Genomic DNA, 18,031 nt, shown 5'->3' with positions numbered 1-18,031 from the left:
CAGGGAGAAAAATGTAACAATGAATGAATGGAAATCCAAAATCTCTGTAAATGTTCATTAAAATTCATAAAATAAAAAAAAACAAAAACCAAACACGACTCCAGGCACACTCTGTTGCTCACAATCAGTAGCCAAGTATCTGCAATGTTGTATTTCCTACTGTTCCCCTACATTCTTAGTGACTCCAACCAAGTTCTACACTACTCTTAAGTTCAAAAACAAGGCTAGTGTGTCAAGCACCTTTAGCGTTGTTGTAAGGTGCTGTCAAACTGAATACGACTCATGAACTACTCTATGAACAACAAATCTGAACACTGTCCTATCCTATGCCATCCTCATTATTTCTGACGTTTCATCTTAGAAAAGTTCAAATCCTTAGATAATGGGAAAATTCTTAATTTTCTGCATTAACTCAATATTAACTTGGCTTTAAGAATCATTCAGACACCGGCCGTTGCTACTACCGATTGGATGGTTTAGTGAGGCCCTCAGATCGGCCCCGCTGGGGTCGGCCCACTGCCCTGGAGGAGCACTGAGAAGACAGTCGAACTTGACTATCTAGAGGAAGTAAAAGTCGTAACAAGGTTTCTGTAGGTGAACCTGCGGAAGGATTATTAACAAAAGCCGGACAGGCCCGAGCCCAGGTGCCAAGACCAAGCCGAGCCAGTTGACTCCTCTCTCATTATCTATCTATGTATCTATCTATCTATCTATCTATCTATAAAAAGAATCATTCAGATAAGAAAGATACAAGAATATGATCACATCTCATCAGAAATCTATCAGGCAGATAGTAATCTTTAAATTAATCGTTAGGAAGATTTGATTGCTACTTGTGAATGCTACCATCTAAGAGTAAGTGTAGTTCAAAAAAATTTGGCTGGATACTCTTAACTTGCAATTAGACTAACAGTACATTTTTGCACACAAAAAAATTTCATGCTTTAAATAAATACTTCTGCTGTGACCTGGTTTTGTATATTAGAGGTAGAGGAGTATAAACTAGTAGATTTAAGTCAAATTCAAAGTTTAAGTCATCTTAGACATCTTTATTTCCATATGATGATAATCCTGACAGACTTCATTTCTCACATACAGAGGCAAAATTTAAAGACTAAATATTTAATTACGGTAGTTAGAAATGCACACGGATACTTCCTCAGGAAACCTAAACAATTATTTAAACTAAAGATACCATGTCAAGGCTTGTACAAGCAACGACCAAAGGAAGAGCAGAGGGAATTTTGAGGGAATTTTAAAAGAAACTAATACAGACTGTAGGTCTTCTGGCCTATTAAGGGGTGGCAGGATTCCCTAATGCTGACACTGTTTAGAATGGGCTGTGTAAATCACATAAAGAAGTCTGCCATCTGAAAAAAGTGTTACGTTCTTTCAGCAATGCTTTATGCATATAAATGAAAAGATGCGCTCTACTGTTTTCAGTGCTATTCTGCCCTGACCCCAGACTATTCTGAGAAAACAAAGAAATGTAAAAATTTCTGCAGGCCATCATAAAAGGAAGTATCAGGGAGTGGTACCTTTCTATTATCCAAGTATCTTCCATCATTCTACATCACAAGAGTAAAGGAGCAAGGGAGTACTTAACATGAAGCATTCGTTTGCATCTGTAGCACCATCAGGGTGACAGTAATCTATGAGCACAGTCCTTTGACAAATATCCAGTAGTCAACAGAAGTGCAAAGCTCTCCTTTCGATTCTCTTTGCACTGTTCAGAAAGTGCCCATAAGCCGCTAATCATGTCTTTATGTTCAGGATCAGGCTATAGGTCATGTCGAAGTCCCACATGGAGTAATTAGTACCACAAGAGCTAGGAAACTAAAAACAGACTTAAAATACATTCTTCTACATGTTCCTTAAGGGTAATGCCACAGCGGACAATAGACATGATCTATTAAACATTCACACTTATCAGGAAAAAATATCAGATTCCATAATAGAATAAGAGAGGATTTTATAATGGCTGGAAACCTCAAGTACTTCAGAGTGAAATATTAACTTTATAATTAAAATACAAACTGTTAACTCATGAGTTACCTCCTTGTCTAGCATAAAGACTTCCTCCAAAGTAACCATTCACTGGAGATGTAGCAGCATAAACAAATATGGCTGTACTAAGCATTGATCCCCTCCTAGAAGATAAAACAACATATATGGTCAACTAACGCCAACAAATTAAAAAACATTACATGTTTACCTGCACTAACATTGGTTTAATTCTGAAGAGCAACTTAACAGAAACACAAAGTATGATAATCCTGGACTGCAAAGGCCCTCAAAGATTGCTCAGAGTGAATTTCTACATGAAATTCATTTACATGATAGCACACTGATTTTTTTTATTTTGACATTAAATTTCCTAATATATTCTAAATAGTATTTCACATTTCTTTGGCAAAAATAACAGAAGCTGGCACTAAAACTGTTTTGCCACTCTAAAAAATCAATCACATCATATGGAACAGGATATCATCTTTGGTGAAAAAAGACAAGATTATTCCTCTTAATTTGATTCACCTGTTAAAAGACTTTTGCCTGCTAATGGTAATAAAATGGATATAGCAAACTTTATACTAGTTACTATTATTTCAAATGTTAGAATGCTGAGATTCCCCATTTCCCTGATAATGTGAAAAATTATTTTTAAAAAAAATCTGAAGAACCTACAGGTTCACAAACCATGATTGGCTCAGAACTAGCAATTCCTAACATCGTCTTCCAGTAATTCAAATCAACCTTTCTGCTGAATAAAATTAGAGTCTCTCTTCAAAAAAAAAAAAGTTTAATTGCAAAGAGAAATATTAAAATGATAAATTACAGTATCACACCACCATACCATACCACACACTACTAACAACAAAACCTGTACAACTCATCATAATTAGGAAAGTCAAATAATGCCTATAGTAGAAACTATATGTAACCATTGTTAGAGAATTTATAAGAACATCAGCACTAATGTGTGTGCTGCATGATATAGTATACTCATAAGCCAATCATCTTCTGACCAACAATCTAATTACAGCCCATCGTCACAGACTACAATCAGTTAGCTCCTTTGCCTAAATGCCTATGTCAATTTGGCTAAAATAGAGTAACTGTTTAATAATTGTTTAAAATGCTACAATATTTAATTTCCACTAATAGACACTGAAACAAAGATGTGGTCATTGTAGAAGAAATTTGTCACTCTCATATTTAAAATACTGTGTCAAGCAGTTTTAAAAAACCTTTTTTTTTTTTCTCATTAAACTTGTTTTAATGGGTCTCAAAATTCTGTGACAAATTTTTGGTCAAGTTGTTTCCATTTAAAAAGTACTGATTTTAAAAACTAATAACTTAAAACTGCCACACGAAAAAGAAAACAAATGGTCCACAAAACATTCCTTTCCTTCTGAAGGTTTTACGATGCACTGTTATCATTAACCAGTCTTTTACTATTAAACTTAAACGGCCAATTAAGACAAACAGTTCTGAGACCGTTCTTCCACCACTGATTAAGACTGGGGTGGCAGGTGTTATAGGTAATATTCATTTAGCCTTCTGAGCTTTCTGAGCAGACTTGGTGACCTTGTCAGCTCCAGCAGCCTTCTTGTCCACTGCTTTGATGACACCCACAGCAACAGTCAGCCTCATGTCTCGTACAGCAAAACGACCCAGAAGAGGGTAGTCAGAGAAATTCTCCACACACATGGGCTTGCCAGGAACCATATCCACAATGGCAGCATCACCAGACTTCAGGAATTTGGGGCCATCTTCCAGCTTCTTACCAGAACGGCGATCAATCTTCTCTTTGAGCTCAGCAAACTTGCAAGCAATGCGAGCTGTGTGACAATCCAGCACAGATGCATAACCAGCACTGATTTGGCCAGGATGGTTTAAGATGATCACCTGAGCAGTGAAGCCAGCTACTTCCATGGGTGGGTCATTTTTGCTGTCACCAGCCACGTTGCCACGTCGAACATCTTTCACAGAGACGTTCTTAATATTGAAGCCAACACTGTCACCAGGAAGAGCTTCACTCAAAGCTTCATGGTGCATTTCAACAGACTTTACTTCAGTGGTAACGTTGACTGGGGCAAATGTGACCACCATGCCAGGCTTGAGAACACCAGTCTCCACTCTGCCCACAGGGACAGTACCAATACCACCAATATTGTAGACATCTTGGAGAGGCAGACGCAGGGGCTTATCAGTTGGACGAGTTGGTGGCAGGATGCAATCCAAAGCTTCAAGCAGTGTAGTCCCACCGGCACTGCCATCTTTCTGGGTGACTTTCCATCCCTTAAACCAAGGCATATTAGCACTTGGCTCCAGCATGTTGTCACCATTCCAACCAGAAATTGGCACAAAGGCTACTGTGTCAGGGTTGTAGCCAATTTTCTTGATGTAGGTGTTAACTTCCTTAACGATTTCCTCATATCTCTTCTGGCTGTAGGGTGGCTCGGTGGAATCCATTTTGTTAACACCAACAATCAGTTGCTTCACACCCAGTGTGCAAGCCAGAAGGGCATGCTCACGGGTCTGCCCATTCTTTGAAATACCAGCCTCAAATTCACCAACACCAGCAGCAACAATCAGGACAGCACAATCAGCCTGTGATGTTCCTGTAATCATGTTTTTGATAAAGTCTCTGTGTCCTGGGGCATCAATGACGGTCACATAGTACTTGCTGGTCTCAAATTTCCACAGGGAGATATCAATGGTGATGCCACATTCACGTTCAGCTTTCAGTTTATCCAAGACCCAGGCATATTTGAAGGAGCCCTTTCCCATCTCCGCAGCTTCCTTCTTGAATTTCTCAATGGTTCTCTTGTCGATCCCACCACATTTGTAGATCAGATGGCCAGTCGTGGTGGACTTGCCCGAATCTACGTGTCCAATGACGATGATGTTGATATGGGTCTTCTCCTTTCCCATTTTGGCTTAGGTTTTGCAATGGTATTCACCAACACCTAAGCTGTACTCTGGCAACAAACCCGTTGCGAAAAAGCTAAAAAACCTATTTTTGTTTGTAAAGAACCAACTTATTCTTCAGACTATGGTTAACAAATTGGACTCATCCGCTGTTTACATATGGATGTGTAGACTCGGGTAGCCATAGTCAAGATGAAGATGTAAAAGATTCTTTCAGTAGAAGACCAGTCTGACACCAAGCAGAACTTCCTAATACTGGCAGAAAGGATTCAAGAAGGCTGCTCGTGCAGATAAGAGTATCAATGACTTAACACGCCTGGTAGGATCAAACGCATGCATTTCCGTTGACCACTCCCAGAGATATTTCCACTAAATGGGAATGTGAGCTGCCATCAAAGCTTTAAGTATCAGACATGTCCTTCGTTTGTTCTTAATGTATTGGTAACTTCCTTGTCCCCAAAATTCATCATTTTCATCTACCCTGAATAAACTGCAGAGGCAGAGAACTGTCCTTCATCATCAATGCAAGACAGACAAGCTCTTGAGGAGCTGCTCCACTCACCCCACCTGGCCCTCACCACCACAGTTTCAGAACAGCAGCCGCATTTTCATCAGGCTCATCCTTTCCCCTTCAGGCTCTGGGCCTCCTGAAGCTAACAGCACACTAGAGCAGATCTTCACGTTAATGACAATCCCCCACCTACACCCTCAAAGTCATTTCTTCTTCTCTGATTACTATGGTAATCACACAGGCAAAGGAATTTTTACATGCCATATTATCTGTTCTTTATCCTCTAAAATTATGTTTCTCCTGGGGTCACCAAAATTTTAGGTGCAATTTTTAAAATTCATTTTTATTATCATCTTGTGTTTCTATTAAGTCTATTTTCCACAGCCCAGCAAATTGAGAGGTGTTTTAGAGTAAGAATGTCTACGTTCAAATCTCAGTTCTACCTCATACTACTCGGAGCCGTGTGATTTATAGTCAAGGTAATCGCTCTGACCTTTACTTGCCCACACAGAAAATGGCAGGAAAAGTACGTGTAGAGTTGATGTGAGAACTAAATGAGCAAAACAAGCAAAAAGCACCTAGCATGGGATTCAATATTAACTCATTAACTCACAGCCATCGAACTGGATATGATTACATCTAACCCTCCAGTGGGTTTTCAGAGGCTGTAAAAAAGGAAAGGAATGTCTTTCTTTCAGAGCTGCTGATGGATTCAAACTGCTCAACTCTGGGTTGGCAGGGCAATTCTATCCACTAGGACACTAGTCACCTTTATATAATAATATATACATACTGTTGTTGTTGTGAGGTGTTACTGGGTCGAGTAAGACTCATAGTTGCCCTGTGAACAACAGACTTTAATTCTATGCTGTGCCACCCTCATCATCTCTTGGCACACTTGAGCCCACTCCTGTAGTCAGTGTGTCAATTCATCTCATTGAAGATCTTCCTCCCTTTTGCTGACTCTCCACTTTTCTAATGATGGCACAGCCCTAGTCATGCTGAAAACAGAAAAGAGTCTTTCAGTGCAAGATCAGTCTGACACCAAGCAGAATTTCCTAATATTGGCAGAAAGGATTCGAGAAGGCTGTTCATGTAGCTAAGAGAATGACTTCTAATAACTGGTAGTAGTCTTTCATGATGTCCCTTTCCAAAGAATACCCTCTCTTAGCAATATTCCCAAAGTATGTGAGACAAAGCTGTGTCATCTTTGTGTCCAAGGAGCATCCAGGCAGTACTTTCTCAAAGACGTATCTGTTCTTTTGGCAGTCCATGGGATATTCCGTTCTCCTCTTCAACATCACAGCTCAAAGCCATCAATTCTTCTTCTGCCATTCTTATTCACTGTCCAGCTCTCAGATGCTTAACAAGTGAATGGAAAAAGACCATGGCCTGCATCAGGAAAACCTTAGTCTTCAAACTGACTTCATTGTTCCTCAAAAATTTGGAGAGGTCCCTGACAGCAGACTCACCCAATGTAATACGTCTCCTGATCTCTCCTGAATGTTGGTATCAAGAGTGTTGTTTATGGATCTCACTTAGATAAAGTCATTGACAATTGCAATCTATGAAATTTCAATTTATCTGTCTCCTGATCTCTCCTGAATGTTGGTATCAAGAGTGTTGTTTATGGATCTCACTTAGATGAAGTCATTGACAATTGCAATCTTGAAATTTCAATTTCTCTATCATGATGCTGTTTATCAGTCTAGTGACGATGATTTTCATCTTCTTGATGTTGAGATCCAATCTATATTGAAGGTTGTAGTCTTTTCTGCAGGAAGCACAAGGCCTCCTCACTTACAGTAAGCAAGGCTGTGGCACCTGCATTATTATTGATGAATATTCCTCCGATCCTGATGCCAAATGCTTCTTTGTAGAGTCCAGTATCAAATAAGTTGCTCAGGATAAAGTTGGAATAGGTATGGAGACAGGATACAGCCCTGATTTAAACCTTTCCTGATTTTAAGTCATGCAGTGTTCCTTTGTCTAGACAACCACTTCTCGGTCCAAGTACAGGTTTGTATGAGAATAAATTAAGTATTCTGGGATTCTTGTCCTTCTCAATGTCAGTCATAGTTTGTTAAGATCTACACAATCAAATGCCTTTCTGTAGTCCGTAAGAAACAAATAGACATTCTTCTGGTGTTACTGTCAAGCTGGAATTCAGAGCTGTGAAGCATTGGTGGAGTCTACTCATGTGCCCTGGGGTTAGAAGAGTAGCTCCTTATTAGGCCACCAAAGTAATTAGTTATGTTTTATTTTAAGTAAGAACAGGACAGGCCAACAAGCTACAGTAATAATAGATTAAAACAGTGGAAAAGACTTGTCTGCTAATTAAAGAGCAGCTTCACATTTAGAAAACTAAGTTTTAAGTAGAAAAGCTTCTGCTTTAAAAACTAAACCACAAAGATACAACAAAAGAGCCCCAAGTAACCTAAATTATAACACCAATATTTTGGGAAGGAACAAAGTAAAACTTGGATGCTAAGAGGTTACCCTCTAGTGGCCTGTAAGACTATGACAGCCAGTGAAGATCTGGTAAGGATGAATTTAATCCACTATTTAATAGTAAACACTACTTATTCTTTACAGATTTTTTTGGCTCTTTACATTTTGGTGAGTTATTTTGGCTCTTCTGTGACAAGTCAACTGTAAAGGTCATATCATATAGAAATTAGAGAAATTGCTTTACCTGCTACTATATAGTCAGTTCATTCCAAAAAGCACAAAATTCCTTCTATATGAAAAACTTTAAAGTAGGTACTTTATAAATTCTACTAAATTAAGACACAGTTCATACTCTCAAGAAACTTACTGTCTAGTGGTAGAAAGCAATTTACTGTACTGCTATATATTAAATATACAACTGAAGAGCTACTTTTTCAACAAGTTAATCGTTCCTCTTTTAAATGCTATATAGATTTAAGGAAGAATGTATAATGGACTGAAGTAATTGGAGGAAAGATGGAGTAGCTCATGGGGTGGCATCTAAAGGGCCTGACTTATAGCTACTGCCATCCAGGCTCAGAGTGTGCTTGTTCTCATGACTACAACGTTATGAGACCACTCACCTGGGTCGTGAGAACTCTGTGAATGTATAACCGTTTCCTATAATCCAAAAGACCGCAAATCAAGAATTTCCTGCAAATGGGTTTGCCAGCAAAAAAAAAGCAATGTACCAGGAATCATGTAAAGACAGTATAATAGCTTAGGATTTTTTTTTCTCTAAATTTTCCAGGAATTTTTTAATTTCATGTGACTTTTCTATCACTCTTTTTTACACTTAACAATATTTTTTCCTATTCTAGAAAATGTCTCCTGGTTTAAGGTGCTAGTTCAGTAATTGCAAAAGCACTGTATGTCTTATGAAGAGTTACCAGATGAGATATATAGATAAATAGACAAGACAGATAGATACAGATGTATCTATGTGTATATAATGCCTATTCACTTTGTTAAACAGCTATGGAATGAAACATATCACTCATTTCTCTAGTAGAACACAGTTGTTGTTTTTAACTGATCAACAGTAATGCAGTAACTTTTAGCATGTAACAGAAAAAACAAAATTATACCTAAAGTTCATTATTTAATTTGTCAAAAATAATGATTTGCTATATAAATTCTCGGGCAATGAATAGTTATTTAATTATAACTAAAAAGCCTTTCATGATTCAAGGCATTTTAAAAGTCATTAATTTAAGAACAAACACTTACTCTGTGTATAAGTCTTCTATCATTGCAACAATAATAACAATGAGAGATACAGCAAATATCTGACACCCAGAACCAATGAGAGAGGAAAATATCAGGGGATGACTTGAGGGTCTGAACACATCTCCATGCACCTGCTTCCATCCATACTCATCTCCGAGGTCTCTGTCCTATGTATTCACACACAAAGAAAAAAATGATTCAGAATCAAATTAAAATATAGATGATAGGTGGAAAATTAAAATTACAAGTTCCCTTCCTCCCTCTAAATTTAAGTTATATAAAGGGGTTACAAAGTATATATAAAAAAAGACATTTCCATTTAAAGCAATCATAGTCATAGTGCTGTGGTATTTACCAAGGCCTAGGAGAGTGGATCACAGTTATGCCTCCCAAAATTCAAAGAAAAGGAAGAGAAATTATTTGGAAACAAGAAGAAATGGTCAAAGTAGAAGAACTCTGTACCAACTCTCTTAACATTACTTTCAGTTTTACATCAAGCTAGGTCAGGTGGAAAGAGGAAAAGCAGTATTGTTACCAGAAGTACATGCCTTGAACAATGTAAAAACACCCTTTATACTTAAGAGTTTAAGAAAACATCTGGGGAAAACATCCAAAATGGATGTTTAAATTTAACTATGTTGTTGTTGATTACCTTCGTATCAAGCACAACTCAGAGCAACCCTATGAACAAAAGGCCTGAAGCCCCTACAACTAAAGGCATTTATCAAAGTTCATAGAATTTCCGGAGGCATGTTATTTATAGCCTTTTAAATAAGAATATCATTTTCACTTCTCAGTTTAAAATATTATTTAAGAAACTACAGCCCCTCAAAATAATCTTTTAAAGGAAAATCCTAATCAGGAATGTTGGAGAAACATCAAACATTTTACTTACACTTCTGATGCTTCTCAGTACACAAGGGTGTATCAAATTTAATCCCATTTCTTGAATCACTGTTTTTTATATATATGTATGTTAGTGCAAAATGTTCACTCACCATGTCATCCATCTCTTCTTCTTTACTGTACCGGGCATAATCTTTTCTCAAAGTTCTCATTAGAATCATTGACACTAAGCCCACCAAGAAGATAACCATCATGAAGGAGTTGAAAATTGAAAACCAATGAATCTAAAATAAAAAATAATGTTACCAGTCACAAAATTCATAGATTTTAGTGTCATGTTAAAGTCAAAGGGGTCTTTTATGATATTTTACATGAAACCCCAAATTTAAGACAAACTGGGAATGAGTATTAAGACTATGCAGAAGCACTGGTTTGCTTTTATTTAGTTTGTGGGTCGTTTTTTTTATTCATTGTTGCACATTTTCTCTCCCACCCAGCAGTACACCCCTTGTTCCAGACTATTCTCATACACAGAACACATAATTATATATTCTTCTGGGACAGTTATAATCTGTTCTAATGCAGTATTCATCATCTATCCACTTTCTTCATTCACTCCTCAATTACTCCCCCAACATCTGTCCTATATTCTAACAGTGGTGTTATGGAGTATTTGTCCTTTTGTGACAGAGATATTCACTTAGCATTACGTCCTCAAGGCTCCCGCATGTTGTGTAATGTTCTTCAGTGCTGTGTAGTACTCCACTGTGTGGCTATATTACAGTTTTTCTATTCATTCATTGATGGGTACTTTGATTGCTTCCATGTCTTTGCTATTTTGAGTAACACAGCAATAAACATGGGTGTACAAACGTGTTTGACTCGCAGCTCTGGTTTCTTTAGAGTATATTCCCAGTAGCAGAACTGCTAGGTCAAATGGTATTTCAATTTCCAACTTTTTGAGACTGCCTTCCATAGTGATACCATTTTACATTCCCACCAGCAGCAAATAAGTTTCAATCTCTCCACAACCCCTGTAGCATTTGTTGTTTGCTGTTCTGCTTTACTTCGCTATTGTTGCTGGGGTGAGATGGTATCTCACAGTTGTATTGGGATTGGCTTTCTTTATAGTAAGTTTCAGATTCATAGCATCATTTGTGGAGATTTTCAGAATCAACTTTCTTATTCTTCTGATATTATAAAGCACAAGTTGGTACACGCTTAACAGCATTACGAGGGAAAGAAGATGGTGTAAAAAAGGCAAGGATTTAACCTAGTCTTTCCCAATTTCTAGCTCTGCAATTTTTGCTTTCTCACCTTAAAAATTAAGGAATCTTATTTTTGTGGAGTTTATCAATATGTACACAAAGTCCAGCATTGTACCAAGCACAGAGCAACAATGTTGGTGCTGTACAGAGTCAATATGAGCAACAGACACCTATTAAGTGTTAGATTCCCTCACTAAAATGAGCAACAACCTAAAAATATCTTTAAAATATCAGGACCACACCGTCATCGTAGACCTCCACAGACTTAGGCTACCTTTACTAAATGACTTGCTCTCAGCTCATCCTACCTTACTATTATTACTCACTCTGTTCCACATTAGCTACCAGTAGTACATGGTAAACTGAGGTGCCACTTAGTTCCTCAATGTTCCCAAGGTGCTAGCTCTATCTCGCCCCTACTTTAGTCATAAAAATATGTCCAGATTACAGTTTCAGTTTATAATCACAAAGTACTACTGTACCCCTGAAGTCTTGAACTCAGTATATCTGTCTGATGTGAATTAGGTCTGTGATATTGTCTAATAATTCCTTTATTTATATTTTAATTCCCAAAAATTCTTTAACTCTCTGAGATCTAGATTCCATCTTGCTACCCATAATCATCTGCAACATGATCTTCTGCATTTATCCTGTTTTTGTGCCATCACAGTGACCCTATGTACAACAGCTCTGAATTCTGCTCTCTCCTGAGCCAACCTTATTGTCTCTGACACACCTTCCCCCATTACCCCAGTTACTAAGTCAATCTTATCTCACTGAGTGTCTTCCTCCCGTACTAGCATTTTCCTTCCATCTTGTCAATCCCCTAAAAGGTGTTTTCCCCTCTACAATGAACTTTCCCACTATGCTTCTGATCTCATTACATATTGAAATTATTTCTTTTGCTTTCATTTTGGATCTCTAGCCCTCTTTCTCCCACATCTGTGGACTAAGACTTTATTTTTGATTAAGACTTTATTTTTCCTGCAAAATGTCTCCTATATCTATCTCTTCCTCTCTGTCTCATGCTATCACCTTGTACCATGACAGCTTCGATGGTTTCCTAGTTAGCTCTTTTGTCTCTCCCTCTTTCAATCTATCCATAAAAGTTTTCAATCTATCCATAAAAGTTATAAAATAAACGTTCCTGAAATATCAACCTCAATGTATCACTCTTCTGGTCTAATTCTTGTAGGATATCTTATTTCTACCTCTTATATCAAACTAATCCGTTCTCCTTATCTCCTTACTATTCTATATCCCTTAAAATCTTACACCTCACTTCATTTAGCTAACTCTTCTTTAATTATACCCTATATATATTGAGAATAAGGGAGCTCTGGTAGCATAGTTCCTACGGAGTTACCGTAGAACGTCTCTCTCTCTCTCTCTCTCTGGCAGTTTTAATCCATCAGAGGATCCACAGAAGATGGGTAATCTCCTCTCCTCCTGTGCCAAGTACAGCCTAAAAAAACCCACTGGAAGGTCAGCTATGAGCGGGTTCTGACTCAAAAGAAATGAGTGAGAGATATTCAGTACAAGTTTAAATTCAAAGGCACCTGGTTTGTGTAAACAGTAGTCTGAAAGTGAATTTAACCAATTTAAAGTCTTGACATAGCCTAGAATCTGTGTTGACTGTTAAAGCTGTCCTTCCTAACAGCAATTCCTCTAACACTAATGCTAACCTAACCTTACAACTAAACTCACTGCAGTGGAGTAGGAACCAACTCACAGATGACCCTTCAGCAGCTTTCTGAGGCTGTAAATCACACGGGAGGGTACTGTCCATCTTTTTTCCTCGAGGCTGCTGGTGGATTCAAAATGCCAGAGAAGCATGGTCTTTGGGTCACAGCACAACCTCCATGGATTATGCCACGAAAGCTTCCTTACCACCTTAATGCTAACCTAACTATACATGCTAAAGGAGATAATTCTTTTTCTTTGAAGTCTGGAAGGTGAAAGAAACCACCAAAATAAGTCTATTTTTGTTATCAAAGTTGCATGTCAAAAACCAGCACCAATGTTACTGGATTTGTGGCCTGTGACCCAGTTCGCATCAAGTGATTGTAAATTTGAAGCATTTGGACCCACACTTGATGTTCTTTCCTATATGGAGGGATCTCTATGAATAAAGTCTTGTTTCTTCTTATATTTTCATTTATTGCTTCCTAGAGGACGTTTACATTCTGTTGTTTCATCACATCATAAACTTTATAGGGAAAGTGTCTAGGCTGGAAACCCTTACAGTATTTCCACACTGACAGAGTAGGTTGTCTTTAAATGTGAATTTCAGTATGAAGAAGTCCACTTGACCAGACATAAGCCACATTCTCCAACACTGGCCTCACTGGTAATAAAAGTTATATTTAAAAGCTATGTTGTTGTTACGTGCCGTCGAGTCGCCTGCAACTCATAGCGACCCTATGTACAACAGCCCTAAACTCCGCTCTGTCCTGTGCCAATCGCACTGTCTCCGACACTCCCATCCCAATTATCCCAGTCACTGAATCAATCCACCTCATAGAGGGCCTTCCTCTCCTGCGCTGTCCCTCCATCCTCCCAAGCATGATGTCCCTCTCTAAGGACCAGTCTCTCCTCACAACATGTCCAAAGTATGTTAGACGGAGCCTCAGAATCCTTGCCTCCAAGGAGCCACCTGGTTTAACCCTTGAGTGTTATGGTTATGACAAGAGTCCAGAATGAAGGTTGCAAAGTGGAGTGTACTCGGGGGGGTGGGGGTGGGGGACTGTATACCAAAGAAAGAATTTTACTTTTACTTTTCAAAGAGATGAGTGAACCTGGGGGAAGGGGTGGGCAGGGAGAAAAGTGCAACAATGAATGAACGGAAGTCCAAAATTTCTGTAAAGGTTCATTAAAAGTAATTAAAAAAATAAAAAGGAAAAAAATGGTATTTCAGCTTCCAATGTGCTGTATTTTTACTTGTTATCTCTTAACTGGTTTAAGTCACAAGGATGAAGAAGAGAGCTTTTCACGGCTCATCAAAACGCCAAGGATCTTTATGACCCTGAGCTTCCACCTGAAATCATACTAGCTAAATAGTCATTAACATAGTGCTTGCTATGGTAGATGGTCAATGTTTGTTAAACTGATTTGTGCACAAACTGAATGTCTTAAAATACATTAATTATTTACCCACCCTATGCTGAAAAAAAGATGGATCGAGATATTTGTCAAATCTATCTTCAAATTTCACATCTGACTTTTTCCATTTTACCTGGGGGAAAAAAACATTTGCAATTAATAATCTGATGACTAAACTACCTCAACAGGAAATTTAGACAGATTTACACACAAAAGAAAAACTATGGAAAGTTAGTAATTTGGGAAATTGAAATAGGTGTGATAAAAAGAGGGGGGAAAAAGCCAACCAATAATTTTCCTCTCTTTGTAAACAACTTTGCTCTCTACATATTATTAACAAAATAAACATACTTTGAAAACTTATCAAAATTGGCTACTGGCAATGCATTTCAGTTATCAGGAAAAATACTGGCCATCTCGCTTCTTTCCAATATATTTAATCCTAATAGAAGTAACCTGACAGTTGCCAAAGGTCTCTGACAAGTTTACTCTGCAGGAATATCTTAGTCCAATGAACAGAGCAAAATACAATAAACAACACTCATCAGGTAAAATGTAATAAATCGCACCCATCTGGTAACAATTCAACTACAGCATCATCACTATCTGCAATAGCAGAAAAGACTTAGAACATGAAATATTTATATCTAAAAAATGTTATCATTTTTTAAAAAAGTGATCATTAAAATACATGGTTGAGTTTGCTAAACTGTCCAGTTATTAACAGGATACAAAGCTGACGCAAATAGTAGGTTCTCCAAATGTATAAACAGTGTCTAGTACTACAGACAATGAATCGCCATAAATTGGGGATGCTCACTTAAGATGAGGAAATGAAGAGTCCTAAAAATAATCTGCTGCATCCCATTTCAAGTTACAATTTCATTTACTAAACTTCTAAAACACACATTTTATTGTTGACATAAAGGCCTCAAAATTTCTTCTGAAAACAAAATATCTGAACACTTACTGAATATGACATCTGGATCTTGGTATTTGGAACCAGTTTGACCTTTCCTTCACTAGTTAGATTAACATCAACAATTCTATTTCCATTAAAACCTATTTCAAGTTTTTTGTAAGTCCAAAGATAATAATCTTCTCCATTTTCATCTGCTTCACCAACAATACCTACAAAAGAAATATATTACAAAAAACAGTATCATTTCATGAACTTTGGTGGTCTGGTAGTAAGAAGCTGCCCTGAAATCTCAAAGGCACAGCGTTCGAATCCACAAGCTGCTTTGAGGGAGAAGGACATCAAAACAACATACAAGCTAAAAGATCATCAAACTTGTTTTTTCTTTTCATTTTTATTCACTCATTGTTGCACATTTCTTTACTCCCTCTTCCTCTTATACCCTTCTCCCAGCCTACTTTGCAATACACCTGTTTCAGATTGTTGTAATACATATAATCATGTATTTCTTTTAAACAGTACTTTCTTTCATCTGTTCCAATGCAATGTTCATTATCTAGCCATTCTTTTCTTAACCCTCCTCCAATCCCCCATGTCAGTACCGTTTTACAACAGTGGCACTATGCAGTATTTGTCCTTTTGTGACTGAAATATTTCACTCAGCATAATGTCCTCCACGCTCACTCAGGTTGTGCAATGTTTTAAAGTTTAAAGGTTCATTGTTTTTCAATGCTGCATAATATTCAATTGTGTGAATGTACCATAGTTTTTCTACCATTCATTTATTGATGGGCACTTCATCTCTTTGCTATTTTAAATAACACAGTAATAAACATGGGTGTGCAAAGACCTGTTTAATTGCAGCTCTAGTTTCTTTAGGGTATACTCCCAGCAATGGAACTGCTGGATCAAACGCTAATTCTATTTCCAACTTTTTGAGAAAGTGCCAGACCACCTTCCATTGTGGTTACACCATTTTACATTCCCACCAGCTGTGAATAAGTACCAATCTCTCTACAACCCTGCTGTCCTGTTGAAGTTTGCTATTTTTGCTGGGGTGAGATGGTATCTCATAGTTGTTTTGAAGTACATCTGACAGTTAAGGATTTCTAACATTTCTTCATTGTTTGTTGGCCATCTGAATGTATTCTTTGGTGACATGTCTATTCATACTCTGTGCCCATTCTGTGATTAGGTTCTCTTTTTCTTATGGAGATGCTGGCATAGTCTAAAAATTTTAGATATAGGTCGCTTATCAGATATGCCACTGCCAAATATTTTTTTTTCTCAATCTGTGGGTTTCCTTTTTATCCTGCTGGAGAAGTTTTTTGATGTGCACAGGGATTTAATTCTTAGAAGGTCTCATTTATCTATTTCATTCTTTCCTGGTTATAGGTTTTTTCATTATCTTGGAAATCTGTTCATGTTGTGGATTTGGGCTTCTAGACTAGTTACTAGACTTTCTCTGATGAATTTCATAGTCTTTGGTTTTACTCCTAAGTCCCTGATCGACCTTGAGTTGGGTTTTGTGTTTAGTGTGAAGTCAGAATCTTGCTTAAGTTTTCTGCAGATGGTTTTCCAATTTTGCCAACATCATGTGCTAAATAGGCTGTAATTTCCCCACTTAAGTGATTTCATCACCTTATCAAAAATCAGTTGACTATAGGTGGATGAGCTGATTTCTGGGTTCTCAATTCTATTCCACTGATCCATGTGTCTGTTACTGTACCAGTACCATGCTGTCTTGACCATTATGGCTTTGTAGTAGGATCTGATATCAGGGAGTATGACGCCTCTGACCTTGTTTCTCTTTTTCCATAGTGCTTTGCTTATTTGGAATCTCTTTCTGTTCCAGATAAAATTGGAAGTTACCTTTTCCATCTCATTGAAGAATGAAATTGGTATCTGTATTGGGACCGCATTGAACTTCTAGACTACCTCTGGTAGAATTATCATTTTCGTGGTGCTGAGTCTTCCTATCCACAAGCATGGTATATTCTCCCATTGTTCCTAGTGTCTTTTTGTTTCTTGTAGTGATGTTTTGTAATTTTCTTTGTATATGTTTTTCATTAAACTTTTTACAAATGAAAGCTCATTATTACCACTATTCTGCATGGTTAGAAAAAAGGCAAAAGTCTGGATCTCTGCTGCTTACTATGTGGGAAGTACATCAAAGTCATACCATAACGAAACAGATTAGTGGCTCACCATAATCTAGCACTAGTTTGGTTTACTAACTTGTGCTTTGTAAACAGTAGTACCACAATATAACAATGATCAGCTTATGTAAATTTAGTCCCTACCATCTCAAAATTTCAGAGAAGTACTATATCACCATGTGGCAAAGTAAGCCAGCAGAGCGTATAAAACCTTGTCTCCAGAGGTTCTCAGTATTTTCTCTGATATCCTATGATTTACTCATTCCTACTAAAGCCCACACAAGTACAAAGAAGTGTCAACATTTAAAATGCCTATTATTTACAATGCAATTCTTAGATCTGTCCCTGTAAAGTTATCAAAATCAAAAGAGAGATAAAGAGAAATGGTTAGCATGGAAAAAAATTTTATCATAATTTAAGAATATCTAAAGCAAAGCTGTATGAGATATTTAGGAATATTTGAAAGAGGTGGCAGGTGAGGATCCATTTCTTATGCTCCCATTTTATTAGTCTGCAATATTCCCCACCAAAGGGGGTGTGTGTGTGTGTGTGTGTGGGTGTGTGTGTGCGC

General features: G+C 37.6%; 1 protein-coding gene across 1 annotated transcript in view; it reads right to left on the bottom strand.

The window, feature by feature from the left end:
- The window catches only part of TM9SF3 (transmembrane 9 superfamily member 3), a 57,530-nt gene that overhangs the window by 24,547 nt on the left and 14,952 nt on the right, over positions 1 to 18,031 (bottom strand). Inside the window, exons 3-7 of the mRNA XM_006880076.1 lie at positions 15,353 to 15,513; positions 14,438 to 14,515; positions 10,165 to 10,296; positions 9,167 to 9,333; positions 2,056 to 2,150 (exon numbers count right to left, since the gene is read on the bottom strand). Of these exons, the coding sequence (XP_006880138.1) occupies positions 2,056 to 2,150; positions 9,167 to 9,333; positions 10,165 to 10,296; positions 14,438 to 14,515; positions 15,353 to 15,513 (633 nt within the window). The remainder of the gene's footprint in view (positions 1 to 2,055; positions 2,151 to 9,166; positions 9,334 to 10,164; positions 10,297 to 14,437; positions 14,516 to 15,352; positions 15,514 to 18,031) is intronic.

Source organism: Elephantulus edwardii, unplaced genomic scaffold (genome assembly GCF_000299155.1).
Source record: "Elephantulus edwardii isolate Elephantulus edwardi_28Jun2011 unplaced genomic scaffold, EleEdw1.0 scaffold00006, whole genome shotgun sequence".
Classification (NCBI taxonomy): Eukaryota; Metazoa; Chordata; class Mammalia; order Macroscelidea; family Macroscelididae; genus Elephantulus; species Elephantulus edwardii.
The sequence above is the reverse complement of the archived record's forward strand: the minus strand, read 5'-3'. Positions and strand labels throughout refer to the sequence as shown.